Source organism: Aquila chrysaetos, chromosome 9 (genome assembly GCF_900496995.4).
Source record: "Aquila chrysaetos chrysaetos chromosome 9, bAquChr1.4, whole genome shotgun sequence".
Classification (NCBI taxonomy): domain Eukaryota; kingdom Metazoa; phylum Chordata; class Aves; order Accipitriformes; family Accipitridae; genus Aquila; species Aquila chrysaetos.
The window spans coordinates 41245418-41268723 of NC_044012.1; the positions used below are offsets into that span (position 1 = coordinate 41245418).

The 23306-nt window shown below is 36.9% G+C and overlaps 1 protein-coding gene across 4 annotated transcripts in view; it reads left to right on the forward strand.

The window, feature by feature from the left end:
- Positions 1-23306, forward strand: part of CIT (citron rho-interacting serine/threonine kinase) — a 74694-nt gene that overhangs the window by 1716 nt on the left and 49672 nt on the right. For all 4 annotated transcript variants that reach the window (XM_030024246.2, XM_030024244.2, XM_041125831.1 and 1 more), the window contains exons 4-12: positions 1052-1227; positions 2571-2672; positions 2887-3029; positions 3973-4066; positions 5434-5637; positions 6868-7021; positions 14357-14537; positions 21826-21931; positions 22799-22942. In XM_030024246.2, coding sequence (XP_029880106.1) covers positions 1052-1227; positions 2571-2672; positions 2887-3029; positions 3973-4066; positions 5434-5637; positions 6868-7021; positions 14357-14537; positions 21826-21931; positions 22799-22942 — 1304 coding nt within the window. The remainder of the gene's footprint in view (positions 1-1051; positions 1228-2570; positions 2673-2886; positions 3030-3972; positions 4067-5433; positions 5638-6867; positions 7022-14356; positions 14538-21825; positions 21932-22798; positions 22943-23306) is intronic.

Genomic DNA, 23306 nt, shown 5'->3' on the forward strand with positions numbered 1-23306 from the left:
TGACTCGAATGTCTATCCTTCTTAGTCTGTACTGTATTTATAGTTGAGGAGACACTTTTCTTAAAAGCGTCTGAGTACTGCATACGGCAAAGGTTCAAGTACGCACAATAGAAGGCCGTCAGAAGTTGAGAGCAGGACAGTGACTAGAGGTATGAGAAAAAAAAAATCCTAGAAAGGAACTTGGTAATCCTTGGCTCTTTCAGCTTGAAGTAATCTTTTGGATTCCATATGTTATCCAAATTTTGCAAGTATAACTCGTAAATAGTAATTCTGTGCTTCAGAAATATAATTTCTGATGGAGTAAATATTTTACTGAAAATGTACTCAGATTCTTTTTGGGGAAAAGAAACAAAAAGTTTCATCAATTTTTCTATTAAGATATACTAGAAAGCCATTTGGTTAAAAGTAACTTATCATGCTCTCTATAATCGTTCCATCTGACAGTTTCTAGATATTACTAGCGGACAGTAATTTTCTGCTAGTCTGAAGTATTTTTAGAACAATCTACCGTGAGCAATTGATTATCACAGTGCATGCTGGTTAAAACTAGTCAATGGAAAACTTGAACTGAATATCTGAAATAAATCTCTACGGTTGTTTGTTAGACAATAGACTAGTGCCTCCCACAGGCAGAGGAGAAAACCCTGCCACTTGACTCATAGAACTCAGCTGGGTAAAGCCCTCATATTTAGAGAATACACTTTGTATTGGTAAAGGATGGTTGGAAAGAAATTAGAAACAAAAGAGGCTATCAGCCTATGATGTTATGAATGGGACAGAATTATGGTTGCTATGGGAACTGTCTTAACATTTCCTGATTCTTTTTTATGTACCATATTTCAGTCTTAACCATGCATTAATACAGTCTTTCTCTAGTTCTTATGCATACTGTTTTTTTTAAGAAGCATGTTCTGGAATGATTTAACATTTCTTGAGAGTCTGGGACTAAATTTTTTTTCGTTTGTTTTTTCTTTTATTCCCCATTTTTGATGTTGTGTTTGTTATGAAATGCCAGTTGGCTAATGCAAAAATAAGTATTTTATTTTTATAGATGCAGAGGCTATAGCTGAATTAAGGGAACTGCAACCCAGTGTGAAGGATTTTGAAGTAAAGAGTGTGGTTGGCAGTGGTCACTTTGCAGATGTAAAAGTAGTAAGAGAGAAAGTTACTGGTGATGTATATGCTATGAAAGTGATGAGCAAGGAGTCCTTGTTGGCGCAGGAGCACGTATGTATATTTTTCTGTTATGACAGTAGAATGATAAATTACAATTCGTTGAACATTTCCTTTTTGTCACTACTATTAGAATTAAGTTAAAAGTGTATCTTGAGAAGGATCATCCTACATTTCAGTGAAGTAATATATTTGTGTGTAGTTCTGCTGTGTTTAAAAGCCATTGTCACAGACTATGAATCTGTTGGGTGAGGTGCCATCCAAAACAAAAAATGTCCCTTGTCTTAAAGAGCTTACCATCTAATTGTAAGACAAGAAGAAACAGATGAAGAAAATACTGGATCAGTATTGACTGGCTTGATGATGGCTTGAATTTTCAGGCAATCTATTCATTAAGTTTTTTTTTTTTTATTTTAAAGAGCCACGTAGAATGTCAAGAGTGGGTGTGAAGGCAAACTGTGGTGACTGGATTTTTATGGAGAGCCTCTCACTAGCTTGAGAAATGTGTTACTTGAAAACTTAAAAAAGGGATAATGGAGGTTGTTACCATAGTTTGGTGAGAAACAGAAGTTAATCTTTCACTGACATGAGACGACAAGTAGGACAGAGATACTCCATGAAAGACCTTGTGAATTTATACAGCAATATCTGTATCAGTTGTTCCCAATATCTGGTGCAGTTAGGTTGCTCCTGAGATCCCTTAGCATTGTTTGTGGCTATCATAAATCAAGATAAACTAAAATTACTCTTGTTATGGCATAGGTTGACGAGAAAGCAAAGTGTGATACTACCTTCAATATGACACTTGCTCAGTCTTGTTGAGTGTGGGTCAGTGAAAGTAGGGAATGTTGATCTAAATGAACTTGCAGTATCTCTGTAATTAATTTCTTGTTGTCTGGCTGCACATCTGAATAATTAAATAGTTGCTAGAAGATGATTTCAAGAAAGCCTTGTATTTTAATACCTTACAATGAATTTATTACTGAATTAGCTGTAGATGCTACCTCATAATTGCTCTAGCTTCTTTTCTGCTTGTCTGATTCTTTTGAGATTAGTTTTATTTTATTAGGGCCAGTCCAGAAGAGGTCAACTAAGATTGCACTCCAGACTGTTAGATGCTTCACCAGTTTGAAAGGGAAGCTGGCCTTTGCTGCACGGACTATTCAGTTGAAAGCAAGCTAGACAATGGAAGGTGGGAGGGGAACGGAAAAAACAAATGAGTAAAATTACTTTTTTAAAGGTGCAAATCACAAGGAAATAGCATTTAATATTTTCTGTGTAATTTTTGTGTGATGTGTGCCTTTGGCACAGACTCCAATCTTTCTAAAACTAGGGGATTTTAATGTATTCTCTCTCGTTTTCACCATAATGTAACTGAACACTTCCTTTTTTTATAGGTGTCATTTTTTGAGGAAGAACGCAGTATATTATCTCAAAGCACCAGTCCATGGATTCCACAGTTACAATATGCATTTCAAGACAAGAAAAACCTGTACTTGGTAATGCCTAGACTTTGTTTCGTTTCTCCTCTATTGAACACTATTGCCATTGTTATGTTGAAGAACAATGTGATGGTGGAAATGTGCTCATCTTCTGTAAATTTTCCTCTGTTACATACCACTGTCTGATATGTGTCCAGCGTAATATGGAGGAGTTGAATGCAATATCTTTTCTATATGTGAACTATATCTGTTCCTTTAAAATTCTATGTAGGTTATGGAGTATCAGCCTGGAGGGGACTTACTATCACTCTTAAACCGATATGAGGACCAACTAGATGAGAGTATGGTGCAGTTTTATCTTGCAGAGTTGGTTTTAGCCATTCACAGTGTCCATCAGATGGGTTATGTTCATCGGTAGGTAAAGATTGCTTTGCATTGCACATAATATTTGATCAGTATCATTCCAGAAAAAGCGTTCTGGAATGATGCATTCTTGTTTTTTTGTATTCCGTCCTCTTTCAGGACACTATTTCACATGCTGCATCAGAAAAGAAAATTAGAAAATTAATCAGACTCCAACTGTAATTGTAGCTAAAGGCATTAACTTTGATGTAAAGTTCAAACTAATATCAAGAAAGGATTGTTATGTGTATTTTCTGGAGGCTTAGTAAAAAGAAGCCTTAATGTTGCACTATAAAAAATTAAAATCTTTTCCAGAGATTGTTGCTTTTAGCACTAAGTAGTGTGGGAAATTTGTGTAATTGTTAAAACTTGTTGTGTGCTGATTAGTGAACAGGGCAGTATAGGATGTTGGAATAGTTAAATATCACAATGTTTTCTAAAGATCATATCAAGGCTTGAAGGCTGTTACTGTATGCATTTTCAAATCATATTGGTGTTTAATAAATTTATTCCTTTGGAAATGTTATGAACTATTTTATGTTCCAAGCAGATGTAGCAGCTGCAGCAGCTGCACTTAGAGCATAGGCTGTGGCTTTCTAATGCAAGGTAGCTGCCTGGCTTTGAAAGATGTACGGAATAAGCTGTGATGAAATTTGGGAAGAAAGCTATATAATACTTCACTGTAAGTCAGTTACAATGTAGTCAAGGTGCAAAATCACCTTCTCTTTCCATCTTCTGTCCATAATTATTAACTTTCCATGAAATTAGGGGAACTTTACTACTTTAATGTTTGCTTGGAAACAGAACAACAGTTGGAAATAGGACTCCCACTTGTTAAGATTTTGTGCAACTGAGTACGTGGTTGAGCGTAGCTGAATAGGGTTATCCTGTTATCTAGATGTGACAGTGGGGAATGGTATGGAAAGGTTACTGATTGCTTTTTTCTTGCTTACAGAGATATCAAACCAGAGAATATTCTTATTGACCGAACAGGACACATTAAACTGGTGGACTTTGGGTCAGCTGCCAAAATGACAGTAAACAAAATGGTAATAATGTGGATTTAAACTTTGTCCAGTCAAAAAGGGAAAACTAACTTTATATCTGTTCCTTGATTACACTTTCTTCTTCTGCCTTTCTTGTCCAATATGGAATCTGTTCACAGTGATATTTTTCCATTTATGAATGGCTTTTCAAATATGAGTTCAAGTATCTTTTGCAGCTCTCAGTAGATATATATTTGCCTATTAAAATTTTAATACACAAGTAAGGTAAAGGCAGGTCTACTTTCTCATGGTGCTGCACTGCAATACAAAATCGTACTTCTACAGATTCTTACAACTGTTCAATGCTGTGTTTAAAGAAGGACGTGGATTTATAATTGTTCATAATTGGACTGAAAATTGTGTTTGTGGTAACTAAGGTGGCATAGTTTTGGAGACCGGAGAGCTCTTGATTGAAGTAAGTCATATTCCAATGTTCTGGGCTTTACTCACCAGAAAGCACTATATTCAAAGCTGTGAATCTGTTGAGTTTTTTTATAAGTTGCATGTAAATTTAGGTAACTGCATACAATTTCAAGTGAAAATTTGAAACTAAAATATATCTAAGTGAGAATATGAAGTTCTATGCCAGATTCCTGTCTTGTTTTACAATTTTTATTTTTTCTAGCATTTTCTTAGTATTGTGACTGCTCATATTTTGTTTTCTCTGTTCATCCTTTTCAGTGCTTCTCTGCAGTGCATTTTTCTTTTAAATTTTTTCTTCACACTATCTTTTCAATCATCTTCAGGTTTTTGTGTTAGTCTGCCTGGTGTTTTGTTTCATTCTTTATGCTACTCAGTGCAAAAATGATTGCAGTTTTGGCTACTGAATTACCTTTTCTAAGCACTCCAGAAATTCAAATATTAGTACCTTGCTGATCATATACACAAGGTAAAAATGTAGAGATGACACAGAATGGAATGAGGGCAGGGAATATTTATGTCTAAATTTGACTTTTTTTGAAATTTCAGCTATGATGTCCCTGTTAATACTAGCTGAAGCAGTAGTGCTAGACTATGTATACTGCTTAAAACATCACTGTTTAGTAATCCTGTGCTTTTTAGAATGCTGCTTTTCTACCTTAGCTGTTTGTACTTTGTAGTAACAGTTAGCTCTGATAATTTGACTCTCTTTATACCAAATAGCTTGCTTTCTGTTTGTTTCTTTAACCTTGCACTTTTTGCTTAACAGCCTTGCGTGCAATTACTTAAAATTCACTTGGAGGACTGAAAATTGTTTCTCATTTAAAAAAAAAAAAAAAAAAAAGAAAAAAAAAAGAAAAAAAAGGAAAAAGAAAAAAGACTTGTTTTATTACCAAGATCACAATGAACAGAAAGTGCTGTAATTTCACTTCGTATATCTTTGCTTCTAGGTAAATGCCAAGCTACCTGTTGGCACACCTGACTACATGGCACCAGAAATGCTAACGGGGTTGAATGGGGATGGCAAAGCTTCTTATGGTCCAGAATGTGACTGGTGGTCTCTAGGAGTCATTGCATATGAAATGATTTATGGAAGATCTCCGTTTGCTGAAGGGACTTCAGCAAAAACTTTCAATAACATCATGAACTTCCAGGTAGAGAGAACTCCTTCCATGTTCTTGAGTAAAAAAACTAACTAAAGACTATGTTTTTACAGTTGAGAAAAGAAGCTTATGGATATCTCCTACTTTGTCATGTTCATAGAATATTTAGAATATATGCTTTATATCATTTTTATATGTCTCTGTATTGTAGGTATCAAGTGTTTTTTTTTTGTAACAGGTGTCTAAAAATAATCATCGACAGTGCATGAATTAGAAAAGATTTAGCTGTCCATCTTAGGCAACTATAATTGCAGCATTTCCAAAATAAGCTAGAAAAGGGATTGAAAGGATGAGTTGTGGATTGGTAAAGTTTCTGAACCTTTCTAACTGTTCCTGGATAGTAAAGGTAAGGGCTAGCTATGAAGAGCTGCCAAAAGACTTGAGGATATTGACTGTCTGCATGATTAAAACATCATGTGAAATTTAGTGTAAATAAATTCAAACCAATGCATACGAAGGGAAAAGCATCCCAACTTTACCCAGTGGTGGGCTCAAGAATATCTTGATGTTATAATCTATGCAAATGTTAGTTTAGTTCTTAGTAACAGTCCAAAAAGCAGCACATAGAATGGTAGGGGTTAGTAGGATGAAAAAGAAAAAAACAAAAATCATGTGTAGCTGGGAGGAAGTGAATAAAGATTGGTTGCCTATTATCTCTTCTAATATGGGAATTAGGGGTATCAAATCAAATGAAAGTAGCCAGCAGTAACTATGTTACAAACAAAAAAGGATACTTCATATAGCACATTCTCATGCTGGGGAGCTCTTTGCCCTAAGTTTGCAGCTACTGAATGTTTATATGTGTTCAAGGAGTGTCTAGAAAAATTCATAGAAGTAGAATCCATTGAGATCTGGAAAATACAAAGACATCATCCCTGGTTCAGAAAATTATAAGCCACAAATCCTTGGAAGTTTGGGGGAATTTTCTGGAGAATTGTCTTGTTTTACTCTTCCATTTTTGTATGCTGTTGACCATTGTTCAGCATAAGATGGTGATCTGGGACTACCATTTGTCTGATTGGGAATGGTTGTTCCTATGCTCTTATCTTTACTGCGTTAAATGCATATAAACGCCTATTTGGAAAAAATGTATAACGCTTTTATTTGTATGCTATAAATATTTATCCTTTGTGCCTGACATCTCTCAGAATAATGAAACTTAATCTTACTGTTCTGGGTCTGTTTTCCTACTGAGCAAATATCCTTTTCCTTCTAATCCAGAGATTTCTGAAGTTTCCAGAGGATGTGAAAGTTAGTAGTGAATTTCTTGATCTGATCCAGAGCCTGCTTTGTGGGCAGAAGGAAAGGCTAGGTTATGAGGGACTCTGCTGCCATCCATTTTTTTCTAAAATTGACTGGAATAACATTCATAACTGTAAGTAGAATAATACTGTATTTATAAACAATTCTTGTTTCTTTGGGTAACATGAAAATTTGTACAATGTGAGTATTTAAGTGTGTTTGATCTGAATAATTTTTCATAATGAAACAGGACTGTGTCCTGGAGCAAGTGTTTTTAAGAAAACAATTCATTTTGGGTTTTGGATAGGATATGTTATCATCTCAGGTGAAAATTGTAAGGTAAGATGAAGTTTAATACACTTCTATATGAATTTGTGATGCAATTGCCATATTACTGGAGGCACTAGACTGGAAAATCAAAATGGTCCTTTCCATGTCCTTCCTCAGATTAAAATGCATCAGTATGTTCTTTCAGGCCTTTTCCACCTCAATTTGCTTAATTTTGGCTTCATCTCATGTTTTTTTGTTGTATCTTCAGCTTTCTCTCTTCCATTGCTTGTGATCCAAGTTCATTTAAGTTTTTTTGGGTTTTTTTGTTTTTAAGCTCCTGTAGGTGATAAAATATCATCGGTCATAGGGACATTGGATTTTTTCCTTGAAGTTAATGTGGCTAATATATGACTAATTTTTTTGTCAAAAAACTATTCATTCCACTAGGAATAGAATAAAACCAGTAAAGCAGATAATTTTCTATGCAGAAAATTGTTTATAATACTATGGAAGCAATGGATAGTATTTTAAATTATTTGGACTGTAAGGTTATCTGGGCAAGGAACATGTCTGCCTTATATTCTTTATCAAATATGCTGTGAGAGCAATGATTGTGCTCCATTTTCCATGATAAATTGCTAAGCCAGTGCTTCTAGTTTTGATGACTATCTCGGCACTTCAGCTGTCAGCTCCACAGAATGTTTACTCACTTTTCTGTTGATTCATTAATTTTGAACTTGTGGAGCTGCTGTTCTGTTAAATTCCATTGTTTCTGCCCTTTGAGAGCCATTGAGCCTTGAGTCTTTTTCATCATTTTAGCATACATTTCCCAGACTTCAGCTCACTCTGCCTTCTTTCCCCAGAGCCCTGCCTAAGCCACCAGTTTCTGTTTCTGAATTTTTTGTACGCGTTTATATCATATTATCTCAGATCTGGAAAAAAATGGCATGTGAGCATATGTTCTGGTGTTTCCTTGGTAATTGTCTGTCCAGTATTCACACAACTGCAGAAGTCAATTCAGTGTTTTGCCATTTCATGTGACAACGGTGATGCTGATGGACAAGCTGGTAGGCAGCCCTGATGTCGTTATGATGTTGAAATAATCGTTTGGGATTTAAAAAAATCCCATTTCTGTCTGCAGCTGGCCAGTGGATTGCATCATTCCCTGTAATATCCGGACCTACCTCCTGTGAAGATTCATGCAGTTTTGACCCCTGACTTCGTTGTTATGTCTCATACTTCATAAAACCCTACTGTAACTAGCACAAAACACAGCAGTCTTCTTGCTTTTAGTAGCAGATTCAATGTATCACCTATTGCTTTGCTCTCTGCAGTGGTTCTCCACTTGCTGGTTTATTCAGGGCAGTGTTGCTGTCATTCTGTTCAAAACCCTTGTCGGGTTTGACCCGGGCTATCTAAAAGCTAAAGGTTTCTTTCTTATCTTGACCTCCGGTGATAGTGGTGTTTAACTGGAGCAATGGCAGCCTGAGAAAATTAGGAAACAAGTGAGTGCTGGAAGAGGTCACAGGATTTAGATTTAGATTAAAGAATCTCACTCCCTCAAGTTAATCTGGTCAAAGATTTTGGGGGTATGGAATGTTGGACTTGATGATCTTAAAGGTCTTTTCCAACCTAAATGATTCTATGATTCTACGGTTGTCAAATAAATTCTGTGTCAGCACAGTCAGACTTTCTATAGTCTATAAAAGCAATGATGTTATTTCTATTTCAGACTGAGGAAGGTAGGAAAAAAATTGGTACTCTTGCCTTGCAGGTATTTAAATTATCATGCTGGGAGCTCCAGGAAAACCATTCTTAATGCACTGATTTTAGTTAAGAATGTGTCATTAAAGGGTTTTTCAGTGTTACATTTTGTTGTTATGGTAACCTATGAAACACTTGACTTTTTAATAAACCCTTTCCCAAAAGATAGTTGCCTGTAAAAAAGCTCCCAACTTCCTTGGGTTCAAGTGGCATGTGTCTGTAGAAGCAGCTCTTAAATTACAGAAACAGAATCCAACCATTAAACCTAAGGTCAGGTCTACCTAAATCTGTCTCAACAGGTAATTTTCCCCTTCCTTGGAGTATTGCACCAAAACATATTTATAGATTCTGCTCTCTCTATTTGTTGATTTCTGCTATTTGATGACTTCTGAAGCTTCTAAAAAAAATCCCCCCAAAACAGACACAGCCACCCCCCCAACCAACAAACCAAAAGTTTTGAAAGATTGTGTTTATTTACTTCACAGATTTTTTTGAAAATATTTTGGAATTTATTTACCTAGAATAAGCATATTTCTATCTGTGTTTCAGCTAAATGATCAGGATTGTAACTGGAGAGTTGATAACAGAATTATTTGAGTACTTGATAAGTATCTAAAATCAGAGGTAGAGAATGGGGGAATGACATACTTGAGTTATCGGCAACAAGGTTGCATTCTGTATAATTTGGGGATTTTGTTAATCACCTTTTGTTATTTGAAACTGATAAATTACATCAGCTGTTTAATCTGGAACCAAAAATCTGCCTATTGAAGTCTCGCTGAGATGTGGTCAGAAGATTTTTATTGTCATCTAAGTGATATATATGTATAGCATAAAGAATCTTTCATTTTAAGAATTGTTTTGTAACTGCAGTCCAAGAGGTCTTGAAAATGGGATGGCATATTCAGACTTGTATGAGGAAACTATATATATGCGAAGAAAAGAATTAATGTCTTGTGCAAACAGAAGAACTTGAGAGAGTGTTGAAGACTGATTTTTAGGCTGTCTTCTGCTCTTAAACAGGAAGGAACCCAAATATCATTGTTCATAAGTCCAAGACTCATCCTTATGAACCCAGAGTTGTCATTCAGTATGTTAACAGTTAAACATTGTGATGTTTCATTTAACTGCTTGCCCTCAGAAAAATGTCTTGACTAGTTTCTCTAAGTGGAGATCACTTTCATGTCAGCTTGAAGACCACACTTATTAGCAGAAATGTATGCGTTGGATCATTGTCTTGACAGAACAGTAAAGATGTTAAGATAATATTGTACAGATTGGTTAGAACTAGTATAATGCTTTTTTTTTAAAGTGGTCTTAGGGAAGACAGCCTTAAATTACATCACTTGGACTTTCTATTTTCTATTTTTCTTCCATAAGATTTTACTCAAATAGGCCTCTTAAAACCTGAGGAAGAGTAATGCCTAACCTACTTAAAAAGGCTGTGTGGATGCTTTTCCTCAGAAAGCATATGTAGATCACCTTGTAGATCAAGAAAAGACACATTTTTATTCTTAAGAAATGTTCTGTGTTTCCTTTACATTTCCTATTTCAGTTAAGTCTTTCACTGTCCCAGGGGAAATGCAGTATCTCTTTTCTGAATTTGCATGAAAATATTTTGAAAGAATGGAAAGATCCGATTAAGGCAATATTCCTTGACTTAGTCATAAATACACACACTAGTGCAGAGTTTAAAAAAAAAAAAAAAAAAAAAAAGCTTCTTTCCATAAGAGAGATTTTATCTAATCTTAATGATAAACTGGTTAAAGTACTGCAGTGTATATGTGGTGGTTTTGTTTTTTTCTTTTTTTTCTTTTTTTTCTTTTTTTTTTTTTAAACTTGGCAACCTACAACACCCCCTTTTCCTCTGAAAGTCATTCTTTGGAACAGATGGAAGAGGGTTACATCCTTCCACAAGTGGGGAGGTATCTATGCAAGCAATTGGCTTTTTTAAAACATGCAGTTCTCTACAAGATACTTTAAATGGTAAACAGAACATGTACGTTCGTTTGTAACATATCGGAGACAAAAAGAGGTCTTTATACCCAACCAGTTTGTATGAGTAGAAGCATCGGGTTTACTGTATTTTTGAGTACTAGTTTTGTCGCCGTTTTGGGTAAGCCTGAAAGAAGTGCAAATTTTTCACCTTGTCAGATGTGATGGCGTGGTTTTAACATTTAGTTCTCAGAGGCTTATCTTGACCTCTACTAAAGGATTTTTCCCTTTAAAGAAGAAACTGATAAGCACATCAATGTATTTGCATTCACCAATCTTCATCTTGTTCTGAAAATACTATAGTTGTGTGACTCCTCTGATTTTAAGCAGGAAATAATTAACTAGAGATTATGTCACCATGTGACTGACATTTGAGAACAAAATTGCTCGTTTGTTTTAGTTGGTTTTTACAAGACTACTCTGTTTATTCTGTAGATATTTTGGACATCAGACAAAGGACTCAGTCTTAGGAATAAAGGACTATGAAGAAACTACCAAATAATTGACAAAATCAGACAGAGTGGTTTTTTTTTTTCCTTAAAGATACTCCCTCTTACTCCTAAGTGAGTTTTTTTCCAGTGTCCTGAAACTTTTGAAGAAGTTCTGCTTCTCATTTTCAGTCACCGTTGGCAGTTCAGAACTACTTAACATCTAGAGGTGTTTTTGTTAAATGACTGTTCTAAGTTTTCTTTCTAGTTGCTACTATTTCTTGATACAAACATTGTAACAAGGTTATACTCCAAGGTTGCAGAGTTTTTGGACTGTTAGCCATGGATTTTTAGTGAATGCAAAATAGAGGGCAAAGGATTTTTTCATTATTTTTTAATCTAGTGTTCACAATTTCTCTTCTTCGTTCACATCTTTTATTAAACATTAGAGGAAACTGTAGTGTAAAACATTGTGCTCTTTAAACTAGTTTCCCACAAGCCCCAAAGCTTTGCTCTGTCACACATTCAGTTCTTTTTGCATCCATTGTTCCCCCATTGAGTGCTTTTCATTTTATGTTCATGCTGATCTTAGGCATATTTAAATTATATTTTCTTTTATGCATGTGGTTTGACTAGGAATTCTTATTATTGGTAAGAGGAAAGACTTTAATTGCAAGGGCTTGAAGATGACTCTTAAGATCTTAGCTAATTTCTGGTGAGAAGTAAGGCACTAGATCTCTCTTTCGAAGATGAAGTTATCTGTCAAACTCTGAGGAATATATAACAGGGTTGTTATATCATTATAAAAAGGCAGCTGTGTTGTTTTTTGCTACCTCTTTAAGAAAGGTTCTAGACTTCCCCAGGTGAAGTGAATAGTTTGCTGTTTTCTCTATTACTTTACCTCATAGACAGTATCCGTCTTCAAAGACAATTTAAAAACCCCACAACAACCCCTTCCTGTAAGAGGATGTGCAAAGTTCTATCAGCAGAGGTCCTTAACTAAAAAATATTAATTCCTGAACTTATCCTCCTCTGCTGTGAATTAACTGTAACTTTGGGCTTATATTTGCGTTGAAGATGATATACTTACAAATTGTTTTCTGTTGCTTCTCTGTTTTTAATCATTAAGAGCATATGAAAGAGTAGCTGGACGTTATCCTGACATTAAGTGAATTTAAAAAAAAATACAGATCCTAATCAACAATCTGTATTCCAAAATTATGTTTACAGTACAGAAATGTCAGCATTATATTGGATCTAAATTTATATTATAAGCAATAAAATAGCAGAAATTAATAAATTCATGATATTGACAGAAAATCTAAATGTTCTGGAGCCAGTAAGTAAAACTGCTTACTACAGAACCTATTTAATTTGTATATTTCCCCCATTTATCTCATTCTAATGTACTTGGAACTACTGTACGTGAGCAGCATCCTCTCTGCTTCTTGCAATTTCTTCCCACTTCCCTGCTTGGGAGCAGCGTCAGAATGGCTCCTTGGGGAGCTGCTAACAATGCCTGCATGTGTAGTTGTGATTTGGCAGTTTATACAGACAGATTTTTTTAATTTTTTTTTTTGGCTATTAACGCTGGTCTGGTGGGTAGTTTAAGCGTACGTTTGTCTAGAGAATGAAGAGTTAAAAGCGGGCTGTGAAAGGCTTTGGCAACCTAGAGGGAGCTAGCAAGCTCCAGCCGTGACTCATTCTGCCTGTGTCAGTCAGATAAGCATCAGCATCTGTCACGAATGCAGGCAGGTAGGGTTAAACTCCGAGCATGCAGAGAGTGAGGAGCAGGGAGCCTGCACTGCAGGGGTTGTAATATTTGTTCCCGGTTCTTCAATTCTCATCAGCCCTTCAGCTACAGGAGATCTATACTGGATCCATGGTAACGGTTTTAGCACACTACACTTCCATCAGCTTGTGACAATGGGCTGTGTTCTAGTTGCTGACTGAAGAGCTGTCTCCTTTATAGAGCAGAAAAGAGATTAGTAGATTTGCAGTGAGTGAGGACCTGAGTGATGAAATAAATAATAATAAAAAAAAAATCTTAGAAAACGTGATTTAATGAGGTAGGAATTGCACAGCAGGCTTTTGCATTCATTCCTTTCACACACGTAGCCAAGCCAGCAGGTAGCTCGGGTGCTGCACATCATTGAGAAGAACTTGTTCTTTTGTTCTGTCGGTTAATTAAACTGAAGCAAACATAAGAAAATGAGCTGAAATTAAACAACTGCTTAACAAGTTAAGTGGTACCAATTTAGAAATTATAGTAAGAAATACATTGTCATTCCTGCTATTTATAATTCTCTTCAAGAGATGATTGTATCGGAGCCAGACTGCAGTGGTGTCCCGACAAGAGTTCCAGATCTAGCAAGCTCTTTCAGAGAAATAAAATCTTTCTGATATTTCTTCCCTTCTTGAAGACCAGTTAGCTTCTAGTAGCTATAGTTTATTAGAATCTTCCAGGAGAAAGATCAGTTTGCTGTTGATTAGAAGCCTGTGCTGGGAAGATTCTTGGTAGTATTAAAGGGTAAATATATCCCTCAGCTGACTAGCAAAGGATCAGGCTACATTCTTATGTAGTGTCACTAACTGGATAGGTTGGAGACATTTTCTTTTTCCAGATGAATCAGAATTGAATTACTTCTAGCTATATTACAGTGATTATTTTCATAGCCTGGTGCTTTGATTTGATTCAGTGTATGTGTCTAAAAAAAAAAACCCCTAACCTGGAAAAAAACCCCACCAAAACCAACAATCTCAGATCCCCAACCTAAAACCCAGTTTAATCAGTGTGGGAGACATTCTGCCTGCAGAGTGGTAGCCATGTTGGTAGCTTAAGGGTTAATCTCTTGTTGCTGTAATACCATTTGAGAGCAGCAGCTCAGTCTGCTTGTGTTAGCAAGATTAAAAGCAGGAGCTGCAGTGCCATTGCAAGCACTGAATGAGTGGGACTGTTGCAGAGTGAACTGTAGCTGAATTTTGTCTTTTCTTCTTGCTTTTTTCACCAGCTCCTCCCCCCTTCGTTCCTACTCTCAAGTCTGATGATGACACCTCAAATTTTGATGAACCAGAGAAGAATTCGCGGGTTTTATCCTCTACGCGCCAGTTGAACCCAGCAGGCTTCTCTGGTGAAGATTTGCCGTTTGTGGGGTTTTCATTCATCAAGGCGTTAGGGATCCTCAGATCAGAGTAAGTAGGAATTACTGCTTAGGTGGATAGGACCATTGGAAAAATGTGAAGGTTTGTTACAGTGAGGATGGTGTGTGTGGGGAAAAGCTGTTTTAACTGGCCTGTACTCTGCTTTAGGGAAGCTGCCAGATTCTGGCTTTATCTGTTGCTGGCTGTGGCTTGTGCATGTCCTACCATTCTGTGATTATTTCTGGGATGAGGGGGAGGGAAGGGAATGAAAAGATTGATTCTAAACCAGTTATCGTTAAAATTGTTGTTCAAATACTTTGAATTAGTTGTTGCTGTTAGCCAGGGAGAAGTAGGTGATTTCATTTCTGGTATTGCAGATCCCTGAAAGAAGGAGAATACTGAGGAGTTCAGAGATGGAAAAGGCGGGGGGTGTTATTTTATTGGGTCAGAGAGTGGGCACCAAGTGCTGGGGATGTGTAAGGCTGAATCAGTGATCCACAGAAATGGAGCTCCACTAATCTGGGAATGTGCAGTGATGGGTCAGTGAACGAGAGAAGGAGCTTCATGGCAGCTCGCTGTGTGCTGTTGGGTCAAGTTAAATACGAAGACTGGACAGTGCTGTATTGTGTGTTAACAGACTGGAGATTCAGATGAAGTATGCAAGGGTGTGTGTTTGTGGAGGGAGGTACAGATCTAGAAAAATGGTTTTCAATTGAAAGAAAACATGCTTTCTGAGAGAATGGAGTCGGAGAAAAAGAAGAATATAAATAGTATGGTATAAACCATTTGGTGTGGTGGGTGGTTAGTTTCTGATGACAGAGCTATTGAAAAAGTATTAGTGCAGTATGTTAAGTTGAGAAGTCCTTACCTCAGTATCATGAGGCCTCTCAGGAATGCAATGGCTTTAGCTGGGTTAGTGACTCAATGCACTAAGGCGCTGTGTTTTCTTGTCAACTGTCGTTCATTGCTGCTAGTTAGTTCCCTTAAGGGGCTTCGTTGTCAATCTGTCTTAATCAAGTTTTCATTTTTTTTGTCATACTGGTTGTGATAGTTGCTCTGCGGTAAGTGTGTAACCAAATCTGGTGATACTGTTGACATCTTTGATCTTGCCCACACCATGAATCAAGGTTATGTGATGGTTATGCCAGTAATAAAAAGGGAATCTGTCTATCCCTCCTCAGCAGAGTTGCTTTTATGACAAAAGAGGAAGGAAAGGAGAGGACATAACAACCAAAAAAGTATTCTTCTGGTGAAATGATCTAATATTGTCAGCAGAATTAGAAAAATGGAATGTTATATCTGTGGATACCTGGGGTTAAAATCTGTCTTGTTTTAGAAGTGAAATAACTTAAGGTGTTATCTTTTCTGCCTGGGGAACTTCAATCTATCTATCAAGGCTACATGACCATTCATGTAACAGTCAGAAGAGGGTCAACAGTGACCGTATATGTATGGTAAAAATGTATATGTAACCGGGGCCCAGGACTAGAACTGAAGAGGTGCGTGAGATAGTCTCAGGAACAGTGGTATAACTGTGCTGGAGGTTGAAGGCTAAAAAGTAATATTGATATAGCAGATTGATTGATGTGCTTTCATTGTGGAGCTAGTACTGAAAATGCGTATTGAAGTTATATTTGAATTTTGGTAATAGATGAGAAGGGGTATAGCAAAAGAATATAGATATTAATGTGCTCTGGAGAAATTTTGACTGAAGTAAAATTTCTGCTTGGTGTGGCCTGTTTTTTTCTGAGCTGGAACAGAAGGACATCATGTACTTAATTTTCCCCCAAATAATTTTAATATAAGTAGATCTTAGTGGTTTCTTTTTTAGAATGGGATCTCGATAAATGCACTTTGATATTTTTATCAGTAAATACTTGCATTTTGTTCTAAGAAGGTGATTTAAATATGGCAAAGAGTATATGGAGACTTGAAAATATCTGTTTAAGTAATGCAGTGACTAGTTTATTCTCAATATCACTGCAACACTGGGTCATAAAGATAACTTCTTACTTATAAAATACTGTGTAGTGTATGTTTTACTTGAGGAAATAAAGTACTGTTTCTGTCACACTAGCTTGAATATCAAATTCTAGATGGGGAAGAGAACGGTAAATGGAGGGTAGGCTTATCTGTTGTGAATCTTGGTATGTCTTCTCTGGAAGGTCCTAAGTCATCAAGTTTATCAGTCCAGAATTTTTGTTCTTAAAATCTTTCCTCCGAAAGTCTAACCCTTATGGTTGCTAAGTGATGCAGATCTGTTTTCCTGTGTCTGCAGCATGATAGCTCTAATGCCTCTAGTGCTGCTCACAGTTAGGCCAGGCAACTGCAGAGTGCCATTAACAAGGTCCTTGAAACTTTCATTGCTTTTAATTTGAGGGCTGTCAAGATATGAGTTTAGGGTTATACCCTTGCCCTTGTTCACTGGACAGTAAGAAGCCATAACTGAGCTAAGAATTTCAAATACTTCAGAGAAAAGGCAGTTAAAAAAAAAATAAAAGGACAGAAGTATGAAGGAAGTTCTCTTTTCCATTCTCCTCTTTCTCCCAACCACTCAGGGTTAGAAGGGTTCACCTAAGTCACTTAGACCTGTTGCTGGAAATTATATAGTCAGTGTGTGATTTAGAAGGGTCCACTGAATTAAAATGTCCTGTATGTTGCCCCATACCATGAGTTTTGGGAAGAATTTGTGACCCTATAACAAATGTAAGATTTAATAAAAGAGCAAAAGGCGTGACAATGATGCATCATAGGAAGCTATCAGGAGAAATCAAGGGCATTGCTTCTGTCATAGGTTCCTGTACTAGCAAGGTGTTTGTTAAATAAATGTCCTATGTGATTCTAAGAACTAGGATCAGGCTGCAGAGAAGGACCAGCTAACTCCTTCTCCCGTCATGGCCTCTGCATTCTTGATATGGGGGGAGAAATGCCTGTCTGACTGCAAATCTGGCTGCTGGTTTGGCTGCGAGCGTGTGACTGTGACAAGGTAACAGGCAACTGAGAGTTTAATTCCATTAAAAGCCAGCCCCACCTTACATCTTGTCCCTAACTATGGCTGTTCTCCAGTGCTTAGAACAAGTGAGAAAAACCCTTAGAGGCCAGAAATATGCATCAAGTGGTGAAAAAAAATTGTTCTTGTCTTTTGCAGGTGACTAGCAGAAGCCCTAAGGCATAAGATAAATATATTATAAATCCAGGGCTAACCAAATATACTAAAATACCTAATAAAAATAAATACCTAATAAAATATACCAAAATACCTAATAAAAAAAAAATTCCTAATTTAAAAAATAGTTCATGTTGTATATTTCTGCCTGCCTCTGTCCTCTCTTAGACTGGAGTAAGGAGCTAAAGGGGCCTGACTACTTACGATACAAAACTTATGTTAATACAAAATACGTGCTAAACCAGAACCTAGAGATATAGTCACAGGCAAGGCTGACAGTGGGACTAGTACCTAATCTCAGTTGCTGATATAGGGTTTTATTTTTTTTTAATTATCTATCAGAATATAATAAATGTAATCCTAATAATTCTTGGATTGTGGTCTGTGAGGCTTCGGTAGATGGTCCAAATCTTTTCTGTAAGTTCCTAAGAAGTGGTATTTTTAAAGATTTTTTTTTATTTTTTTTTTTTAAATTTGATATGGATCTGTGATTGTCATTATAAAATACTGAGAGTTAAAATGGGCCATTCATCCAAAAAGAAGGACTACCCATTTCTTCCAACAGTTTGTCAGGTTCTGGTAAACTCTTTCACCAAAGATAGATTAAAGAGGAAGCACAGGATGAGCATACCAAAAATATGCTTTGCTTCAGCTAGCTCTATTCACAGATTGATGGTATCACTGTTTGTTTTTGGTTGGGTTTTTTTTAGGCCTGAGCAAGCATTTACGAGGGGGCGGAAGGTACAGATGAGTATAATGCTAAAAAGAATAGAGCATGAGGGACGGGGGTTGAGATTATAGGCATGTTGTGTGGGGGCCAGGATTAGGACAGATGGTGTCAATCGTGAGAAGGAAGAAGCACAGGTGAGTTGGGGGTTTATGAGAGTGGCATAAAAGAACAAAGGAAGGTATGAGGTATGATGCGCAAGAGAGGTTAAGATGTGAGTTTGATACCCCAGAATCATCTTATAGCTTTTCCTGTACTAATACTTTTTTCTTCTTCCTCCAGTCTTAGTGTGGTGAGAGAAGCTTTTACACAACTAGCACCAGATAGTTCTGCTGGTTGAGGCTATTGCTGATCTAGCTGTGAAATCACTAGATAGTCAGCTGTAAGTTAACTTGTTTTTTAGTCATGCAGGCAGTGCTTCTTTTGAAAGTAAATTGGCACAGCTAGCGCTATCAGCACTTGGTGCTATAGACTTGACTTTTTTTTTTTTTAATCTTTTATTGCAATTTTCTTGTTGCTGTATGCTGGTTACCTTTTGTTAATCTTTTTTTCACACTTAAGAGGAAACAGCAGAAACTGCTCTGTTGAGCTAAAAGAATTGATCCAGATGTAGCAGTTAATTAAATGAAATATTCTGAGATGGTACCAACCTGAATGATAGCTTTGCATCATGGCTTTTGATGTTGGATTGTATGTGTTTAATTTCTGAGATGATGCTGACTGAGGAAGAATCTAAGTCCCCCAGCAATGTGGGTATTTTCCACCTTGTCATGCTGTGTTGAGAGCTTATATCACCCTGACAAGGCTTATTAGATTAGTCAGTATTCCATTTCTCTTGATTTCCTCTGTCTGCCCCCTTTCTGATACTTTGAAGGTTGTATGGATGTTCATGAAGTTGTTCTAATATAATTTGTACACAGGAAAGAATTACTGGGAAAGGATGTCTGTTAAAAACTGTGTGTCCAGTGCTGACTGAAGTCAGCTTCACTTGGAGATAAGATGTACTGTTTCTGTGACAAGAAAATCGTCGTGTCACCAGGACATATATTTTAAGGAATTTCTTCCTCCCTTTGCACGGGGATGAGGAAGAAAGATTGTGGTTCTAGTTTGTAGCCTTCTCTTTCCTCACAAAAGCGGCACCAACCCTGAGGAGCAGCTCCCTCTACAGTCACCCGAATGAAATTCAAACTTCGGTCAATGCAAGTCTCCTGTGCTCTGTCCCATCCCATAGCTCCTGGCTGAACAACGTGTCTCTGCAGAGCTCTGTATCTTCTTGCCTGAATCTGTCCTTTTACTTCCTGTGTTTGCAGTGCATATGGATGCTTTAATCTGGCTTGCTAGGAGAAATTTTTGAAATGCAAAATGGTGCCTGTAATATTAGGCTCTGATTCTTTTATTAGCAAATAAAATAAATAAGCAAAAATAACAAATAAAATTAGCCCCTTTAGGGAGGTGAAATAGAAGTAGCAACTAAAACCAGGTCTGTGAAAACTGGCTAGAGTTTTCTTAGGTAGTGTCTCAGATTTGAAAAGAATAAAAGTAAAAAGGTGATGGCTAATGTTGAAACTATAATTTAAAAAAAAATTACTTTAGCCAGTACAGTTCAGAGCTGTAAAGCTATATTTTTATTATAAAAAGATTTTCAGACTTGTCTTAGTACACATTTGCAGCTATTTACATATATTTGATTAACATTTTAAAGCAGATTCCTTAGTGTCTTTTTTAGTTAATGTGAGCTTTAATTTGTATTTTTAGACTGCTTTTCTCAACTATTCATTTTTAGCCTTGTTTGTACACCCAGCTGTTATGGGATTTAATATGCATCTTTCTCAGATGGTTGCCTTTTCTCTGTAGGAGTATAGACACGCTTTATAAATTGATTTTTAAATATGGTAATCTGATGGGTCGGATGGATTGGACTAGGACTAAAGGAATGCTTTACAAAAGCATTCACTTTTAACATTTGTTTTTTATTAAGTCCTGATCATATCTGTATTGTTGACGTGCAGGATTCTTTCTTCTAAGTTTTTCCACATCAGGTTTCTGAAGAAATATTAATATCTGACCTTTCAAGGCAGAATTGGTGAATTCTGCTATGTTTGTTTGCTAGTATCAAAACAGTGTTTCCTAATAACTGCTTAAGGTGGTGGTACTGAAGATCTGTTTTGATACAGATATGCTGCAGCATTTTCATAAAAATCCATGTGTCTTTTTTTGTGACTATCCTGCATATCTATTTGGATTACAGAGTAGATTTTTCTCAGAAAATGGTGGTGATGGAATCAAACTTTTCTTGGTGTTAAGAAGAGACTGTGCTGCTGTGTGTGGGTGTATGGCTATATGCAGAGAGCTGCTCAAAGCTCATTTCTCTCCATGGGGATAACTGGCTGCATACCAAACTGTGGCCAGGAGAAGCAGAAAGCAATGTGTGGGCAGACTGTATGATCTTTTATTAGCACCTTCATTGTACTTCTGTGTTTTCATCTATCACTTAACACTGGTTCCATCACTAACTGCTTAAATATCTAATTTGAATCGTTTTATGTGAGGGAGAATGTGATTTTTAAAATTATGTTTTGATGTGTGTACTTAATTTTTTTGGTTGAAAATTACATATTTAAGACTGCAAAGCACTAAAAATATGCTCCAAGACATTGAGTGACTTCCCATCCTTTTCCAGAAAGAATTTAGGCTAACAGAAATGGTAAACTTCTTAAATGTTGAGTCCCAATTAGACAGAAGGCTTAAGAACATGTAAATATTTCCCTCAGGTTTCTGGAGTCAAATTGTTTGAAATAGTACAGTTAAGTTGTGTCTCATGAAAAAAATTACTTACAAGTGGAACTCTGAAGTTCTGCAGTGTGACTAATCATATTGATATTGATTGAGTTTGTAGGGATCATATGAATTGGGTTAGGAGAGTTTCAGTTCAATTTTGATTCACAGAAGGTAGCTAAGGATGTTAAATTCTTCTTTCTGTGGTGCAGATTATGACATGTTAAAGTTTTTAGGGCTTTTGTACTTTGATGATAATTTTAAAACCTTTTTAAAAATAAAGTACAAAATAAAAAGCAATTCTCTGAAAATTTGTTATCTTTCCAAATGGTTATATTGACTTTATGCTTTGTTTTTGTTACATTTATAAATCCCTACAAGTTATGCGAAAATGTTGCTGTGATTTATTGTTTTGCACTCTGACATAGAAGTCACTGATGGAAAATATAAATATTGTAACTAGACGTACACATGGATTATTTAATAATTATGTACTGTCATCAGGTTTTATGGTATGTTTGATCTGAAATGATGGCTGTTAGACTGTGATTGCTGCCCTTTTCTTTTATCCTGGTATAAGTAAGTACCCAATGACTTTACCAAGGCTGCATAAATGCAGATTTCTGTATCTTTTGCCTATATTCATGTGCTGTTTGGCTTTGCTCTTTTAGATCTGTTTTTTCAAGTGTGGATTCTCCAGCCAAGGTCAGCTCCATGGAAAAGAAACTACTTCTCAAGAGCAAAGAACTCCAAGACGCTCAGGACAAGTGTCACAAGGTATTTATTTATGCGATTGGCCATCTCCATTGCTCCAGGAATCTGCAACCACTGTATGTCCAGGGATCTGTCAGATGCTGCTGATCATCCAGACTCGTGGTGGGCAAAGTGCTTTTCCTTCAGTGAGGTGGCTTCCTGTCCAATACAAAGGGAGATGAATTTAGGCCATGCTGTTGCTCTAGATACTTTTATCTTAACAAGAAGCGGCTCTGGATTTTAAACAGTCCTTTTCTCAGCGTGACACAGACGACTGCTTCTTCCTGCAGGCCGTGCCTCTTCATCATACGCACAATTACAGCAGTACTGTTCTGAGGTTCTCTTCCTAACTCATCAGCTTCTACTTACATAACTGTTGTCACGTCACTGGTTACAGTGAACATCTTGTAACAGTTGCTGTGCTCCAATAAAGGGAACCCGGTGGAGTCTTTTAAAACTTACTGCTTGTTTGAGACTTTTATGAGAGTTCAATTACTTTTCTTCCTGCTCTGTTCTGGATTTGACCATTTGCTCCTGACAAGGAGATGGGGGGAAACCATCTTCTGGTCCAGCATGGATTTGGGATAAGGTTAAAGTAACCCATCTCTGCAAGTCAGGTGAAAAATGATTGTATCTTCTTTGCTAACTGGGGTTCGAAGAATGACTGAATATGAACAAGCAGCTTGAATGAATGGGGTGACTTAGACTTACTACTTGTCCTTAAGAAGAACTGTGCGTTCCTGGAGCAGAGACAATGGTATCGGAATTTAAACACCATTTGGAGAAACATAGCTAGAAGTCTCTTGGAGACAAATTCCTTACAGAGCTCTGAAAGTAGCAGTTAACAAAGCTTTTGAAGCACCCTTTATAACCTCTTGATATTTATTGCAGATGGAGCAGGAAATGACGCGGTTGCACCGGAGAGTGTCAGAGGTGGAGGCTGTACTTAGCCAAAAGGAGGTGGAACTGAAAGCCTCTGAGACCCAGCGATCCCTCCTGGAGCAGGACCTGGCCACCTATATCACAGAATGCAGTGTGAGCCCTTACACCAGTCCTTTCAGCTCTGAAGGCCTGAAATCTGGTGGTCTTTGCCTTTCTCTTCCATCATGGTTTCAGTGGGGTACTTGATGGAGAGAAAATAATATGTGAGAGGATATCTGTTGAACATGGAACCCTGAATTGTTTGCAGAGGCTTGCTTGATAGTTTTAATCAAACTTTGTTTCATGGTCATGTGCTTAGAACATACAGGAATAACTACTGTCCTGGTCTTGCTGAAACTATTTGTGATGTTTGTCTTACTGTCTGTGCTAGAACATGCTTGGGTTTAACTTCTTGCAGGTTTCTTAGCCATAACAGGATGAGGCCTAGTCGGTACCTAGACAGAAATCTTCAAGGACA